Raw genomic sequence first — 15860 nt, forward strand, 5'->3', positions numbered from 1 at the left:
GCGAGCTCGGCGCACCGTGCGAGCAGCGAGAGCGACGTCGGCGGGGGAGGAGGGACGGGCGGCGACAGCGAGTACGAGGACGAGGACTTTGACGGCACGGCGGGCGGGCTCTACGTCGACTTTGACGAGGGCGAGGCGCCCATCCTCGAGGAGGACGAGACGGCGCAGGACGACTCGGCGACCGGGTCTGCCGCTCCTCCCGGCCCGTCTACTGCGTCCACGAGCGCCTCGTCGTCCCTCTCGCCGCCACCGCCGCCTGCGCGCTCAAGTTCGCGGCCTCCACCCGTCGCCCGCACCCGCTCGTCCGACCGCGCCAACTCGCTAGGGCTCGGCCTCGCCCTGAGCCACTCGCCGTCCGCCTCGCCCTCTCTCTCCCCCGGCTCAGCCGCAGGCCCGTCCTTCCACCACCACCACCACCACCACCACCACTCGCACCACCACACGTCGCACGCCTCGTCGTCGTCGCCCGCATCGTCCCTCTCGCGCTTCTCGACTGGGACCGGCACCTCGGCGACGGGCACGACTTTTACGGCGCACAAGGCGACGCACCTCTTTGGCTCGCCGCTGCAGCCCCGACCTGCGCCGTCTCGCCCGCCCGGCACCGGCGCCGCCGCCGCCACCCGCCCCGTGCGCGACGTCTTCTCGAAGCACGCCGCCGCCGGCGGGAGCGGCCTGAGCGGCGGCGGGGCCGCCGACGATGCCGCAGCGAGCGGGAGCGGCGGCGCAGCAGCAGCAGCAGCAGCGTCGAGCGAGTGGGTCGACGAGGACGACGACCTCGCTGGGTACGGCGGCGGGCTCGGCCAGCCTGCTGCCGGGTCGGCGGCGGCGCTCGGCGGGCACGAGCAGCCGAGGGCCGGCAGTGGCGGTGGTGGCGGCGGCGGCGGTGGCGCCGGGATGGGCGACAGCCCGGTCGCGATGCGCATGTGGGAGGCGACGAGTGCGGGCGCGGGAGCTGGAGCTGCTGGCGGAGCAGGAGGGGGCGCGAGCAGGTTCGAGGGCCGGTACGCCGGGCTCAGCCTCGTTGGCGGCGCAGGCGCTGCAGGAGCGTCGCAGCCCGTCGGCAGCAGCATCGGTGGCGGAGCTGGGGTCGGGCAGCAGCAGGGCCGGTGGGCGAGGCCGGCGATGGTGGTCGAAGAGGAGGAAGAAGAAGAGGAATGAGTCGGACGACGGGCTGTCTCTCTCGCGCTGTAACGCCGACTGTCACAGCCTCTCAATCGAGCCTCGAGAGACACGTGTGCGAGCGTGAGAAAAGACTGCTCGTCGATGCATGGTACAAAGGTGGGCGACCGCTCGCCCCTCGCTCTCCTCGTCCTCCTCGTCGTCTCGCGCGCCTCGAACGTCTAGTCCCGCTTGAGCGCTGCAGAGAGAGTGTGTGTGTGTCAGTCCCAGACGCACTTTTCCAAACCCACGCGCTCGACCTCGACCGAGTCGAGCGCGCCGACTGAGCGGAACCGTGCGCGGCGACTCACGCAAGTTGACCCACTGCATGCTCGTCGGCTTGCCCTCTTTGCCCTTCTCGATGACGAGCATGTCGAGCCCGTCACCGACCTCGATGTGGCGCTCGGCGGCGCCCGTAAAGGCGTCGGTGAGGAGCTGCTTGACCTCGTCGAGCTCGAATTCGGGGCGCTCGCCGGCGACGGGAGCCGGCTGCGACGGGTCGGGGACCTGGTTCTTCTTGTAGATCTGCGCGGGGTTGGCGAGTGGTGCGAGGGGAGGAGGGGAGGGTGCGACAGGAGGACGAGCGGGAGAGGGAGGACGGCGGAAGGGGAGGCAGGCGAGAGTCAGGACGGCTCGCGAGAGGGAGGACGAGGAAGGAAAGCGACGCCGGCTCGACGACGCACCATGTTGTCGAGGAAGGGCTGGACGAGCGACTGGGCGCTGCCGTGCGCACGGCAGCTCTCGCGCTCGTAGCTCCCGACCGGGTCGAACGAGTAGACGGCGCCCGTCCCGTCGCGGTCGATGCCGGCCACTGCGTGCACGTCGCCAAGTCAGGTCGACGACTCCTTGAGGAGAGAGAGAGGGAGAGGACGCACGGATCACGTAGGAGTAGTAGGGGAAGAAGCGCTTGCCGTAGAGCATGGTCTGGACGAGGCGGGCGATCGACTTGAGTGGGGGCACCTCGTTGTGGGTGTGGCCGTACCACTGCGTGCGAGTGGGATTGTCAGTCCGACGCCGGCACGTGGTAGCCATGCTCTCGCCGCTCGCCGTCGAGGCGAGCGAGGCGACGCACGGCAAGAGACCGCCAAGGGGAACCGACGACGCACCTCGAGGCGCTGCTTCAACCGCTTGACAAAGGCCATGGCGTCGCCCATGAAGCCCTGTACGGCGACGGCGCAGTCGGGCGTGAGCTGGTACACGCGCTTTGCGGTGCGCGTCTCGATCGAGTAGCCGGACGACTGGCGCGTGTCGCCGGCAATGACGGCAAACTTGGACGACGAGATGGCGAGGATCGAGCCGCCGTTGTCCTGTGCGTGCGTCCGGGAGGGGAGGGGAGGAGGGCGAGTCAGTCGGGGTGTCGTCAGCGGACGAGGAGGTGGGCTCGAGTGCCGGCAAGCGCGTGAACTGGAGCACCGGCACTGCCGCCTTGTAGAGCGACAGAGCTGGTGCAGGCCCCGCCCCGTCGAGCGCTGCACGCGCTGAACCCTCGCCCGACTGCTCCCCCTCATCGAGGACCGGCACCGCCTCCGACCCGCTGTTGCCGCAGCGCAGCGCAGGCAGCAAAAGGAAAGCACCGCTGCACAGCCATGGGCTGCACGAGCGGCGCACAGAGTCGGCCCGAGCCGCGCTGGGTCGTTGCCCGCCTTCATCTGCCGCGCTGCTCATCTCGTCGCGCCGGGGGAGGAGAGAGTGGAGGGGCGGGGACGCACGGCATAAGGGTTGAACTGGTGCTGAGTGGGACCCATGGCTGGCGTGTACTGCGTGCTTGGTGGGAGTGGGAGAGCGCAGGAGTGGGGAGAGGCCGTCGTCGTCGTCGTCAGCGACAAGCGGGCCAACAACGACGACGACGACGACGAGCAGCTCTCGACCAGCTCGTCCCTCGGCACAGAGTGACCTGTTTCTACAGCGAGCATGCCCAGCCGCTCTCGCTCGCTCGCGCCCCGCTCGCAGCTTCTCGCTCCACACTCTCTGCTCCTCCTCCCCCTCGAGTCGGCTCGCGCAGCTCTCGAGAGACCGAACGGCGCCGCACAGCTCTGCGTTGCACGGCGTGTCACTCCTGCTTGACGTCCCGCGCCGTGTCGGCCGCCGCACTCGCTCGCGTGACCCGCCGCCGCTTGCTCGCTCGCGCCGGCGGCGTCGGCGCCTCGTCGTCTGCGCCGGCCTTGACCTGCTCCTCCTCGTGCCCCTCGTCGGCCTCGCCCTCGTCCTCCTCGACCTTGGCCGCTCGCCCCCGCTTGGCGCTCGCCGTGGCTGTCACCGCCTTGCCCCCCCTCGTCCCCTTCCTCGCACGGCTCTCGTCCCTCTCCCTCCTCAGCCGCTCCACCTCGCGCGGGTTGTCCCTCTCCCACCCCCTCTTCCTCTCCTCCCACTCGGCCCTCAGCTGTGCGTACCGCGTACAGGCCTTTGCGCGCTCGCACGCCGCGCGAAAGATGGCGGCGCTCGCGAGCTTGTCGGCCGCGCCCGGGTTGCCAGACGAGGGGGACGACGCGCGAGGGAGCGGGGCGCCCGTCGTGCGAGAGTACTTGAGGCCGCCGGCGTGGTTGGCGTAGCGCTGCGCGCGGGTCATGCCCTGCGAGTGGGCGAGCGGGCGGGCGGGCGAGAGGGAGAGGGAGAGGGAGGGGGTGGGGTGCGAGGGTCAGGGAGGGCGCCGGCATGTGAGATCGAGGGAGGGGGAGATGGGGCGCACCATCTGTGCGCCGAGGATGCCGATACAGTCAAGCGAGCAGAGTCAGTCGTGCCCGACGAAACTCGCGCACAGTGAGGGGCACATCTCGGGGCGCACCTGGAGGAACTTGCGGGCCATGTCGGCGCCGACAAAGTCGCCCTCGTCGACGAAAGCGTTGAACTCGCGCTCGAGACGGTCGCAGCTCGGGCGGGCGACGGCGGGGTCCTTGAAGCGCCACAGCGGGAGGAGGAACGACTTGTAGGGCTCGAACGAGAGGACGCCTTGCTCGCCGCGGCCGACGAAGTAGGTGAGCTGGACTGAGGGTGGGGCCAGAGGCGAGGTGCGGGCTGCTCGTGGCGAGAGGGAGCGCGGGCGGGGCATGGCGTCGGAGGCTGAGGTGGGGGGAAGGGAGAGGACGAGGTGGTGTCGCGGGTCGGGTTGCTGGCTGGTGGTGACTGAGCTGTCGAGTGTGGTACCTGGGCACTGACCAAGGCAGGCAGCACAGTCGAGAGAGAGAGAGCGAGTTGTCGTTTGAATGACGGCACCGCTGATCAAGTCGGGTCGCCTTCCTCCTGCTCGTGCCACTCACACAGAGCCAACGGCAGAGCCATGTGCGGCCGCTTTGCTCTCGGCGTACAGGCCAACGACCTCGCCACTGCCACCCACCGCGACTACTTTGCCCACGCTCCCCCTCCCGCCTCGTCCCCACCTTCGCACACCGACCACCGCGACCAGGAGCACGACCACCAGCCTCAGCAACAGCACACCTCAAGCAGCACCACCACCGACCACCCGGTCCAGTGGGCCTCGCTCGAGTCGCAGTCGGCCTTCCGCCCTCGGTTCAACGTCCGTCCCCTCTCCTCGCTCCGCCCGCCCGCCCGCCCTCACTCACGCTCACACACACACCCAGGTCGCTCCCACCACCAAGGTCCCCGTCCTGAGGCGCAGCCAGCGCGACCCCGCCACGTTCGAGTTTGACCTCCTCCGCTGGGGCCTCGTTCCGCAGTGCGTCCCCCGTCCACTCTCTCCCTCCCCTTCGTCTCACTGACTGGCAACTGCCCCGACCCCGTAGCTGGTACGCGACCCCGCCCGACGCCGGCCTGAGCACCATCAACGCCCAGTGCGAGTCCGTCTTCGAGGCCACCCCGGCCTGGCGCGGCCCGCGCGACTCAAAGCGCTGCGTCGTCGTCGCCCAGGGCTTTTACGAGTGGCTCAACAAGGGCAAGGACAAGGTCCCCCACTTTGTCAAGCGCAAGGACGGCAAGCTCATGGCGTTCGGTGCGTCTGCAGTCGGTTCCCCTCGGGTCCGTCTCTCGCTCGTCCAGGGCGAAGCACTGACTCTTGTTCCTCGATGATGTCGTACAGCCGGCCTGTGGGACCACTGCGAGTACGTCTCAGTCTCGTTCCCTCTCCTCAACTCGGGCGCGACTGACCCTCCTCGGCACCCTCTCGCAGCTACAAGGGTCCGTCCTCACTCGCCCTCTCTCTCGCCCTCTCTCTCGCCCTCTCGCACGTCACCGACACTCACCCTCGACCCTCTCGCTCGCAGGCGCCTACGACCCGGTGACGAGCTACACGATCCTCACGGTCCCGGTCAACAAGCAGCTGCGCTTCGTGCGTCCCGCTCTCGCCCTCTTCCTCCCTCCCCTCGGCCTTCTCCTGCACGACGGGCCTCTCCCCTCTCGTTCCCCATCACTGACTCTCTCCCTCGCCCCGCCCCTCGTCTCCCGTCCCTCTCGCAGCTCCACTCGCGCATGCCCGCCATCCTCTCGTCCGGCGCCGAGATCGCCACGTGGCTGTCCGACAGCCGCTGGAACGACAAGCTCAAGACGCTCGTGCGCCCCTTTGAGGGCGAGCTCGAGTGCTACGCCGTCGACAAGGGCGTCGGAAAGGCCGGCAACGAGAGCGAGGACTTTGTCAAGGTGCGTTCGGGGCCTGGTTCCTCTCGCTCTCGAGAGCGGCCTGTTCGGCAGGGGCGACGCGCGCTTGATGGCACGAGGAGCTCTGCCGTAAAAGCGGGCTCGAGGCCCTGACACGTTTGCCCTGCTTCCCCGTTCCCTCCCTCGCCACCCGTCGTCCTCCCTCTCTTCTCTGCCTCGCCTTCGCCCTCATCCTCGACCTCATCCCCCCTCCTTCAGCCCGTCGCGCAGAAGAAGGGTTCCCTCGACAGCTTCTTTGCGCGCCAGACGGCGTCGTCGGGCTCGGGCTCGGGCGCGGGCTCGGGCGCCAAGCCCAAGCAGGCCTCCTCATCGTCGTCGGCGTCGTCGTCGTCGCACAAGCCGCCCGCTCCGACCTCGACCTCGTCGTCCAAGCCCGTCAAGCCCAAGTCGTCCACGTCCACGTCGGCGTCCGCCTCGCCGCTGTCGTCGTCGACCTCGCGTCGCGAGCCGCAGGGCGCGCTCGAGCCGCTCCAGGAGGACGAGCGCGACGCGCACGACGCCGCCTCGAGCGTCGGCGACGGCGTCGGCGCGCCCAAGCTCGAGCAGGACGACGAGCCGGCCGCGTTCAACGCCGACGAGGACACGCCCGGGCGCGTCGGGGCCGTCGCCGCCGAGCTGTCGCCCGCCGCCGCCGACGCAGGCTCGAGCTCGAGCGTCCGCGGTGCGGCGGCGTCGGGCGACAAGGGCACGAAGCGCTCGAGGAGCGCGAGCGGCGACGGCGGCGGCGTCGACGTGATCGACATCGCGAGCGACTCGTCGGGCGACGAGGGCGAGGGCGAGGTGCGCGCGGCCAAGAGGGCCAAGAAGGACCCGCCGGCCGAGCAAGGTGGTAAGCAGGGCGAGCGCGAGGGCGGCGAGGGCGGCGCGGCGGACGAGAAGGAGAAGGGGAAGGAGAAGGACAAGACCAAGGCGGACGACGAGGGCAACGAGGCGCTGACGGATTTTTTCGCCGTCGTGCCTCAGGGCGAGGAGCAGGGCAAGGGCGGCGAGTGAGCCTGTTGGTGGGTGCGCTCGGTGAGGAGGCGAGAGGGAGGAGGAGGAGGTTCCGGTTCCGCTTGTTCGTTGTTCTCCTTTCGCAGGTTCTCGTTCTCTCTCTCTCTCGGTTCGTCGTTCGTCTGTCTACCCCCTCGCACTGCAACTCGCACGATACTCTCTCCTCGTTCTCGCCCGCTCTCTCTCGTCTCGCGCCGCAGAGACCGAGAGGAAGGAGGAAAGCGTCCAGCGCTTCTATTCCTCGTCGTCAAGCCCGCCGTCTCCTGCTGCGCTCGACGACTCGCCATAGTCGTCGTGCGACGACGAGGAGAGGTCCTGCTCCTCGAGGGCGTAGATAGCCCGGAGCTTCCTCCTCGTCGAGCCGCGCGCACCCTCCCCTGCCCTCCTCTCCGTCTCCTCCTCCTCCTCCTCGCTCCCGCCCTCGCCCTCGCCCATCCCCTCGCACTACGTGCCCCAGCCCTCCTCAGCCGCCCACCGCTCCTCGTCGATCTCCCTCAGCGCAAGCGCCTCCTCCTCGCCGCTGCTCATGTCCTCGTCGTCGTCGCCCCGCTCGCGCCACAGCTCCTCGCCGTCCGCCTCTTCGGCGACGAGCCCGTCAAAGTACTCGAGCACGGCCGTGTCCTCGGCGCGACGGCGCCGCTCGGCGTCGTCCTCGCCCCGCACGCGCTCGCGCTCGCGCGCGCTCGCGCTCGGACCGCCACCGCCGCCGCCCGACGACGACGACGACGGGTCGGGCTCGAGCGTCGCGTTGGCGCGCACGAGGAGGTCGGCGATGCTGGTCGAGCGCGCCGCTTCACGCGGCACGTACCGCCACGTGCGGCGCGCCGGCGCCGGGGTGGTGGTAGTGGAGCGAGGGCGCGAGAGGCCCGAGCCAGGGAGGTGCGCCTCGTGCTGGACGACGAGCTTCTCGACACCCGACGTGTACAGGACGGGGAGCGTCGGGTGGAACAGGGCCGTGTTGACGATCGAGCGGTGGGCCTTGAGGGTCGCGTGGGCGGGCGAGACGAGGGCGGGGACCGTGAGACGGTCGGGGAGGGGCCGGAAGAGGGAGAGAGGGTCGTCGTCGATGCGAGTTGTCCACGTGTGCGGGAAAGCTGTGAGACGGTGAGGAGAGTCAGTCATGTCGCTCACGGGCAGGCGCGAGGAGGAATGGCGAGCCACGACGATGCACCGATCTGCCCCTTCTCGAGCTCGTCGACGCTCACCTCCCTCCTCCCCTCCCTGAGCACCTCGAGCCTCGGCACCTCCCACAAGTACGTTCCAAAGTCGTCGCTCCCCGCCGCATAGTACAGGCCGCGCCCGGGCTCGGCGCCTCGCCCGCCGCCGAACGACCCGTGCTTGGTCGTCGTCGTGTTGCGATACCCTGACGAGGGTGCGGAAGGTGCAGGTGGAGCGGGAGAGGAAAGGGCGGGCGCGGAGAATGTCGCGAGCGGGACGGGGTCCGAGAGCTCGTACAGGGTCGGGAGGTGGCCCGACAGGGTGGCGCACACGAGGTTGCCCGAGGGCGAGAGGGCACTCGACGAGACGTTGGGGCGGGCCGTCTGGGTCGGCGCGCGAGCTGGATCGGGTGCGGGCGAGGAGGAAGTCGGCGCGAGGCGCGAGAGGGTCGTCTCGTACTGCGCGGCGAGGTACAGGCTCAGTCAGTTCCGGTTCGAGAGAGTAGAGCAGAGGACGTGCGAGGACGCACGCGAACGACAGCGACCTCGCTCGCGATCTTTGCCCCCTCTGCGCCCGCGTCGCTCCACGCCATCCTCCCGTCGACGAGCGCGACATGGCCCAGCTCGGCCGAGTAGACGAACAGCTCTGGCGTGACCGGGTGATGCACGACGTCGTTCATGCCGTACGTGTCGACGATGGTGCCGACGAGGCCGGGCGACGTGCGCGAGTCGTACTGGTGGATGGCGCCGTCGGTCGAGGCCGAGAGGAAGAGGTGCGGGTTGTGCGGGTGCGCCGAGAGCGACATGACGGCGTCCTGTTTGTCAAGTGGCGGGTGTCAGAGGCACGACCGCGTGCGAGGGACAAGACGAAAGGGTCGCAGCGCACATCGTGGTCGAGCCAGGCGTCGAGAGGAGGGACGCCCTCGTCGAGGTTGTGCGGGAACGTGCGGCTCGACGTCTCGAGGTCGTGGGCGAGGATGGTGGCGTCGTTGCCGCACGACAGGATGCGCGAGTTGTCGGCCGTGAAGGCGATGGCGAAGATGTTGGACTGCGGCGAGGAGGTGCGTGAGCTCCCGTCGCACGGTTCTGAGGTCGAGGGGGGAAGGGGGGGACGCACCCTTGCACCGCGGTAGCAGCCGACTGGGTCTGGAGCAAGCCCGTTGTGGTGGTCGTCGTCGCCGTTGGTGTGCGCGAGAGCGTTCCAGAGGAGGACACGCTGGTCGTCGCCTGCGGTGGCGAGCCACCTCGGGTCGTCGCCGTTCGAGAGGGCGAGGGCGTTGACGCACGAGTGGTGGGCCTCGAGGGCCGTCTGGCGCGAGAAGGGCTTTGCAAAGAGGGACGAGGCGAGGTCGGACTGGCGGAGAGCGGGAGGACGGAGCGGGTTGGACAGGGCCCAGTCTCCCGGCTGGGTGCGCTTGCGCGGGTGCATGGTCGTTGCTTGGCTCAGCAGGTGAGGGCGACTGTAGCTCGACAGACAGAAGGTAGACGAGTGCGAGGAGGAGGGACGACGAGGCGCTCCACATCCTCGACCTCTCCTCCTCGTCCACCTCGACCACGAGCACCGGCTAGCTGCGACTGCACGCCGACGGGCCATGTGCATTGTCTTCTTCACCGCCACCGACTCGCACAGCCTGTGCGTCCCTCCTCGCTCATCTCCTCCTCCTCAGCGTCCGGCTCACTGACCCGGCTGCGCGTCGACAGCATCATCGCCTCGAACCGCGACGAGTTCCTCGCCCGACCCACCACCACCGCAGCCTGGCACCACTGGGACCCGACCAGCCTCGCGCAGCAACCCTCGCCCACCCACCCTGTCCTCTCTGGCCTCGACCTCTCGGCCGGCGGCACCTGGCTCGGCCTCTCGATCCACCAGCCCGACTCGCACGACACCGCCGCCTCCGACCACACGCTCCGCTTCGCCACCCTCACCAACTTTACCGAGTCGATCCCGCCCGCCCGAAGGCCCTCGAGGGGCAACCTCACGCGCGACTTCCTCGACCTCGACTGCGCCGCCTCGTCCACCGCCTCCCGGGCCGCCTCGCTCGACGAGTACCTCGAGCACGTCGAGGCGACAAAGTCGGCCTACGCCGGCTTCAACCTCCTCGTCGGCGAGCTCTCGTTCCCCTCGGCCGCGCCCGCACCTCCTCCCTCTTCCTCCTCCTCTTCCTCGCCCTCGCCCGCCTCACCCTCGCCGACCGTCCGCCTCGGCTACATCTCGAACCGCGAGACGCCCTCGAAGCGCGCGCGCGTCCTCCCCTCGCTCGGCACGGCCGGGCACGTGCGCGGCCTGAGCAACGCGACGCTCGAAGTCGACAAGGGCGACACCGAGTGGCCAAAGGTCAAGAGCGGCGCAGCGGCGGTCGAGGCCGTCGCGAGGAGGGTCGAGGACGAGAGGAGGAGCGAGGGACTCGGCGACGACGAGGTCGAGGAGAGGCTTGCGAAGGGGCTGTACGACGCGCTCAGGTGCGTCCCCCCTTCTCTCTCTCTCTCTCGAGCTCTAAGTCGCACGACTTGACGGCTCGACACGTACAGCACGGCGCACCCGAGCCCGATCGAGCACCGAGCCCACCTGCGCCACACGGTCCTCGTCCGCCCGCTCTTCTTCGATCCTTCGGCGCCCATGACCGACGACGCACCGCCTTTCCCTCCTCCGTCCAGCACCAGCACCTCGTCCACCCTCCCCTCCTCCATCGCCCCACCCTCGCCGCCCGCCGCCGCACCCACCCTCGGCCCTCCCGAATCCGCCTCGCCCGACCCGACCGCGCCGGGCGCGCACTGGTACGCGACCCGGGTCCAGTCGCTCGTGCTCGTCGAGCGCCGCACGGGGCGGGTCGTCGTGCGCGAGCGCGACGCGTACGTGCTCGATGGGGAGACGAGGAGGCCGGTGTGGAGCGGGCGCGAGAGGGTGTTTGAGGTGAGGAGCGGGACGGGCGGCGAGGGCGAGGGGAGGTGACACGAGGCAGGGCGGGAGCTTGTCGACGACGTGCAGTGCATGTGCGTGCAGTACACAGCGAGCGTCTGCAGCAGAGAAGGCGAGGCCAAGCGAGGCGAAAGCGCTTGTGCCGGCCAGGGGCTCGAGCGGCTGCACCTCGGTCGCTGCACCGCTCCCTCTGCGACGTCGATCTCGATGCACTCAGCGCCCTCTCGTTCATGTTTGCTCGCAAGCAAGCGAGGGACGAGCAGATCCAAATTTCGATGCAAGCCGGGGCCGAGGCGCGAACGATGCGCGCATCTTCTCGAGGTCGGCCTTGCCTCGTTTCGAGCCCGAGCGCAACGGTCGAGTTTGCAGAGGAGCAAGCTGCGGTGCTCGAACACGTCGGCAAAGCGTCGTGCGAGAAGGTCCGCGGCCGGAAGCGACCGCGTGCGGGCGCCGTTCATGTGGGAAGGGCGATCGAAGGGAGCGACGAGGGGGCCGCGAGAGCGGAGCCGAGCCAGGGCGGTGCAATGCGCGCGTGAGAGGGGCGGGCGGGTGAAAGAGCTGGAGCGAGCTGAGGACGAGCGCACGCGCGATAAGCTGCCGTGCTCGCCGGGGAGAAGGGGGAAGGAGGGGCTCGACTGTGCAGCAGTGTCGCAAGTGGACCGGCGAGGGCAGAGGGAGAGAGAGAGCAGCTATCGAGTGAGAAAGGGAAAGAGGGACGCCGCCGACGACGAGGCGAGCGAGCGGCGGCGACTCGCAGCTCAAACCCTCCCACCTCGCCAGCTCGTCACCACCACCCTCGAGCACAGTCCGCGCACCCTGACGGTGCTCCCACGCCGCCTGTCGACCGCTGTGCACCACCGCCGAGCCCTCTGAGCGCGCCGCAAGCTCTCGCCGCTCCCCCTTCCCCGGAGGTGCCCCAGCCTACCCTCCTCCCCTCGCCCTCGTCGCTCCTCGCCGCGCACGCTCGACTGTGGTCCGCCTTGCGCCAACCCCCGCACTCCCGACCAGCAGACCCGCCAGCACTCGCCCCGCGATGGACCACGCGCCGCCTCCGCCGCTCCTGGCACCACCGGGCGGCGACCCCTCTAGCTCGCAGCAGCAACAACACGCCCTCGCGTCCTCGCTCCCGCCTCCACCGGGCCCGGGCCAGGCGCAGACCAACCCGCAGTCGGTCACGCTCGACGCTCAGGGCCACACACCCGCCGGCGTCACGGCCGCCAGCCTCCTCCCCTCTCGCGACCAGATCCCTCGGTCAGTCGCCATCGCTCACCTCGTCGCCCCCGGGTCGTCGACCTGATCATCTCCCCTCTCCCCCGCGCGATCAACACTGACACACACTCTCTCCCTCCCTTTCGTGCAGACCGTACAAGTGCCCGCTGTGCCCGAGGGCCTTCTACCGCCTCGAGCACCAGACTCGCCACATCCGCACCCACACGGGCGAGAAGCCTCACGCCTGCACCCACCCAGGGTTCGTCCTCTCTCACTCTTCCTGGTTCCTCGTTCTCGTCGAGTCGGCGTCGCCGAGAGACCGAGTCGGCGAGACGCGTCGAGCGCGGCCTCGGACTTGTTTGGCTCGGTCGGTCACCGGCGCAGTCCTCGGACATGGGTCGTCGTCGGCGCCGCCTTTCTCAGCCGAGCAACCTCTCGAGCAGCCTGTACTCGACCCGCATCACGTTCGTCGTCGCACGAGCCGCAACTGACTCGACCTCGTTCCCGCGCCCGCAGGTGCGAGAAGCGCTTCTCGCGCTCTGACGAGTTGACGCGCCACGTCCGCATCCACTCGTCGGACCGCGGGCGCAAGAAGACGGCGCAGCAGCAGGCGGCGGCGGCGGCAGCAGCGGCGGCGGCGGCCAACGGGCAGCCGGTCAAGAAGGGCGGCAAGCAGAGCCGGCAGGGGACGCCGGGAGACGAGGTGCGTCGCTCTTCCCTCCCTTCCTCTCTCCTCCCTGGTCCTGCACACCCGTCGACGATGTCCTGCCGCACGAACGCGGGGCACGAAGCTCGTCGCGCCGGACCGGGCCGTGCGAGACCTGCACCGCCTCGAGTCTGTCACTAACTACCCCTCGCCCTCCTGCACTTGCCCTCTCTGCAGCAGAACGACGATGCGGCCGCGCAGGCGATCTCGGGCGGTGCGCCGCCGTACGGCGGGCCGATGATGGGCTACGTGCGTCCCCCCCTTTCCCTCCTGCCCCTCCCCCTCTCAGCCTCGTCGACCTGACACCGATTTGTCCGTCTCAAGCAGCAACCCTACTACCCGCCTCCGCCTGGCTACCCTGGATACCCTTACCCGACCATGCCCATGTATCCGTACGGCTACCCGTCCGTCCCTCCTCCCACCTCGACCTACCCGGGCGCGCCGCCCGCCACGACCTCGTCCTCGTCGTACCCGGGCTACCCTCCCGTCGCCACGTCGTACACGCCCTACGGCTACCCGCCCATGCCGCAGCAGATGTCGCAGCAGCAACAGCAGCAGCAGCAGCAGCAGGCCCAGCAGCAGCAGCAGCAGCAGCTCGCCAACCAGGTCGCCGCCGCCGCTGCCGCCGCCATCGCCGGCGGCCCTCAGCAGCAGCAGCAGCAGCAGCAGCAGCAGCAGCAGGGCGGCGTCGGCCAGCCTCAGGGCGCTGGGCAGCCCGGGCAGCCCCAGGCCGGCGCCGACGGCCGGCCGCTCAACGCGCTCGCTCTCGCGGCCGCGAGCGGCCTGCACGAGATGGAGCGCGAGCGCGAGCAGCAGCGCGTCGAGCGCGAGCAGCGCACGGGCGACGGGCCAGTCGAGATCAAGCCGCTCGCGGCGCCGGGCGGCTCGGCCGCCGGCAGCGCCGGGTCCAACAGCCAGCCCGGCAGCCAGGTCAACACGCCTTACGGCTCGTACGACCAGACGGCGGCGGCGGCGGCGGCGGCGGCGGCGAGCGGGTACTGGCCCTACGCTCAGGCCCAGCAGCAGCAGCAGCAGCAGCAGCAGCAGGCCCAGCAGCAGGCTCAGCAGCAGGCGGGCATGCAGGGGCAGGGCCCGTACTCGTTCGCGACGGGCATCTCGCAGCAGCAGCAGCAGCAGCAGATCCAGGCGGCGCAGGCCCAGGCCCAGGCGCACGCCCAGGCCATGGCCCAGCAGCAGCAGCAGCAGCAGGGCACGGCGTCGCGTCGCCCGTCGCACGCTCAGCCGCTCCTCGCCCAGCACGGCGCCGGTCAGCTCCAGCCCGACGACGCCGTGTCGCGCCACTCGCACTCGCACGACCCGAGCCACCCGAACCACCACAGCTCGCTGTCGCGCCACCAGCACCGCCACGCGTACGCGCCCTACTCGCTCCCGGCGAGCGCCGACCAGTCGCTCGCCAACTCGCCGGCGTCGAGCCCTGACGCGTCGGGCCCCGGCGGCGCGGGCGACCACTCGGCGCAGCAGCAGCAGCACCAGCACCACCATCAGCAGCAGCAGCAGCTCCACCACCACCACCAGGGCCACCCGGGCGGCCTCGTCGACCCGTCGGCGCAGTCGAGCGGGACGAGCTCGCCCTTCCCGCCGGTGCACGCCGGCGCAGGCGTCGTCCCCGGCATCGGCATGGCGTCGCAGCCCGGGCACGGCCAGCAGCACGCCATCGGGCAGCTCCAGCAGCAGCTCGCGTACCAGCTCACGCCGTCGACGTCGCCCGTCCTCGGCCCGCTCAAGGGCCTCTCGCTCATGAGCGCCCAGGGCTCTCGTGCGCCGTCACGCGCCGCGAGCCCGGTCCACCTCCCGCCGCTGCGGCTTCCCGGCGCGGCCGAGGGCGGCACGAGCGGCGAGACGAGCGCGACCAACTCGCGCGCGACGAGCCCCGAGGTCGACGCGGGCAAGCACGGCCTCGACCACCACCACCACCGCGCGCACCACCGCGAGCGCGCCCACCCGTACCGCTCGCAGCCCGGGTCGCCCGTCCTGAGCGCCATGGGCGGCCTCGGCAGCCGCTCGACCGGCGGCGGCGCCGACCGTAGCCGAGGCGCGAGCAGCAGCGGGACGACGACCGGCGGCGGCGGCGGCGGCGACGGGTACGGGAGCCAGCCGGGCAGTCGGCCGACGAGCCCGAGGGGCCCGGGCGGGCAGCAGCAGCACCAGTACGCCGGGCTCGCCGGGCTCGCGGCGCAGCAGCACCTCCAGCCGCATCAGCACCTCCAGCCTCAGCCGCACCACCACCGCGGGCAGACGAGCGGCGACGAGGACGCGCTCGGCGAGGACGAGCAGATGCGCTAGAGGCGGCGCGCTGTCGCTGCTCTCGACTCGGTCGCTCTCCCTTCCTCGCCTTCCTCCCTGTACCTACACGCCCTCGCCACCTCGCCTCGCCTCGCCGCAAAAGGGACGCTCTCGCCCTCGCCCTCGCCCTCGACCTCGACCTCGACGACGACGACGACCTCGTCCCTCTCCCTCTCTCTCCGGCCTCCCATAGACGGCGAGCGCGCTCGTCGCCTCGCCCACCCCCACACCATAGATGCCTCTCGCCCTCTCCCGCTTTGTCTCTCTGTCCTCTTGCCCTGCCTCGGCCTTTGCCTTTCGCTCTGCCTCCCTCCCCCCTCCCCACTCCAGCCGCTTGATCCTCCCTCTCTTCCTCGTTCCTCGCTCCCTCTCTTTCTTTAGTTCTCTTTCTCTCTAATGGTGCAACCTACACGGCGCATCGACAGTGACTTGCTCGAGAGAATCAGAGAGTTGGGAATGAGATCGCTCTCGACGTCGACGCAGTGATGACGAGAGGCACGTGCACGCCGGCGCACAGCTGCGTGTTCATGCGACCGGGACTCTGACGCAAAGCAGTCGAGCGCGTCGAGAGGTCGAGCGGGTCGAGCGGTCGAGCGGAGCCACGTTGACAGCGAGGCTGGCACCGTGTGCGTCCCGCGCTCGCAATGAGGAGGGGAAGGCGCAAGGTGCGACAAGAGCGAGCGACCGTCGTGCCCCTGCAGCTCGACGGTTCACAAGCTGGACGTTCGGTCGCCGGAACAAGCGAGGCGAGACGACGCACTTTGCTCGTTCGAGAAGGGGAGGTCAAAGCGCCCGCGCTGTCTCACGTCTG

The 15860-nt window shown here is 70.2% G+C and overlaps 5 protein-coding genes across 5 annotated transcripts; 2 read left to right on the plus strand and 3 right to left on the minus strand.

The window, feature by feature from the left end:
• Positions 1 to 1236: 1236 nt before the first annotated feature.
• Positions 1237 to 2911, minus strand: RHOBADRAFT_55025 (uncharacterized protein). Its single transcript, XM_018417620.1, has 6 exons — positions 2868 to 2911; positions 2265 to 2465; positions 2034 to 2142; positions 1842 to 1969; positions 1470 to 1683; positions 1237 to 1357 (listed from the first exon to the last, which is right to left on the minus strand). The coding sequence occupies exons 1-6, from the start codon at positions 2901 to 2903 to the stop codon at positions 1341 to 1343; spliced, it is 705 nt and encodes a 234-aa protein (XP_018269302.1). The 5' UTR covers positions 2904 to 2911; the 3' UTR covers positions 1237 to 1340.
• Positions 2912 to 3208: 297 nt separating this feature from the next.
• RHOBADRAFT_17000 (uncharacterized protein) lies at positions 3209 to 4204 on the minus strand (the record flags this gene model as incomplete). The annotated part of the gene is made up of 2 exons (XM_018412350.1): positions 3209 to 3727; positions 3941 to 4204. 2 exons carry the CDS (start codon positions 4202 to 4204, stop codon positions 3209 to 3211), a joined length of 783 nt encoding a protein of 260 aa, XP_018269303.1.
• Positions 4205 to 4432: 228 nt separating this feature from the next.
• On the plus strand, positions 4433 to 6920 carry RHOBADRAFT_55027 (uncharacterized protein; the record flags this gene model as incomplete). The annotated part of the gene is made up of 8 exons (XM_018417621.1): positions 4433 to 4669; positions 4734 to 4828; positions 4896 to 5101; positions 5189 to 5210; positions 5279 to 5286; positions 5373 to 5437; positions 5566 to 5745; positions 5962 to 6920. The coding sequence occupies 8 exons, from the start codon at positions 4433 to 4435 to the stop codon at positions 6754 to 6756; spliced, it is 1608 nt and encodes a 535-aa protein (XP_018269304.1). The 3' UTR covers positions 6757 to 6920.
• Positions 6921 to 7196: 276 nt separating this feature from the next.
• RHOBADRAFT_55028 (uncharacterized protein) lies at positions 7197 to 9342 on the minus strand (the record flags this gene model as incomplete). Its single annotated transcript, XM_018417622.1, has 5 exons — positions 7197 to 7850; positions 7928 to 8372; positions 8444 to 8728; positions 8800 to 8961; positions 9031 to 9342. 5 exons carry the CDS (start codon positions 9340 to 9342, stop codon positions 7201 to 7203), a joined length of 1854 nt encoding a protein of 617 aa, XP_018269305.1. The 3' UTR covers positions 7197 to 7200.
• Positions 9343 to 12188: 2846 nt separating this feature from the next.
• RHOBADRAFT_7458 (uncharacterized protein) lies at positions 12189 to 12649 on the plus strand (the record flags this gene model as incomplete). The annotated part of the gene is made up of 2 exons (XM_018419186.1): positions 12189 to 12298; positions 12556 to 12649. Coding segments are annotated over 2 exons (204 nt in total), but the record flags the coding sequence as incomplete, so codon positions are not given.
• Positions 12650 to 15860: the final 3211 nt, after the last annotated feature.

The sequence above is a fragment of the Rhodotorula graminis genome (assembly GCF_001329695.1).
Source record: "Rhodotorula graminis WP1 unplaced genomic scaffold RHOBAscaffold_11, whole genome shotgun sequence".
Classification (NCBI taxonomy): domain Eukaryota; kingdom Fungi; phylum Basidiomycota; class Microbotryomycetes; order Sporidiobolales; family Sporidiobolaceae; genus Rhodotorula; species Rhodotorula graminis.

What these genes read in the sequence shown, in the direction of transcription:
- RHOBADRAFT_55025 (XM_018417620.1), bottom strand. Translation starts at nt 2,903, where the DNA reads ATGGGTCCCACTCAGCACCAGTTCAACCCTTATGCC. An exon ending in GGTTGAAGCAGCGCCTCGAG is followed by an intron (nt 2,143 to 2,264) that starts GTGCGTCGTCGG and finishes ACTCGCACGCAG; the next exon opens with TGGTACGGCCACACCCACAA. An exon ending in AGCCCTTCCTCGACAACATG is followed by an intron (nt 1,684 to 1,841) that starts GTGCGTCGTCGA and finishes AACCCCGCGCAG; the next exon opens with ATCTACAAGAAGAACCAGGT.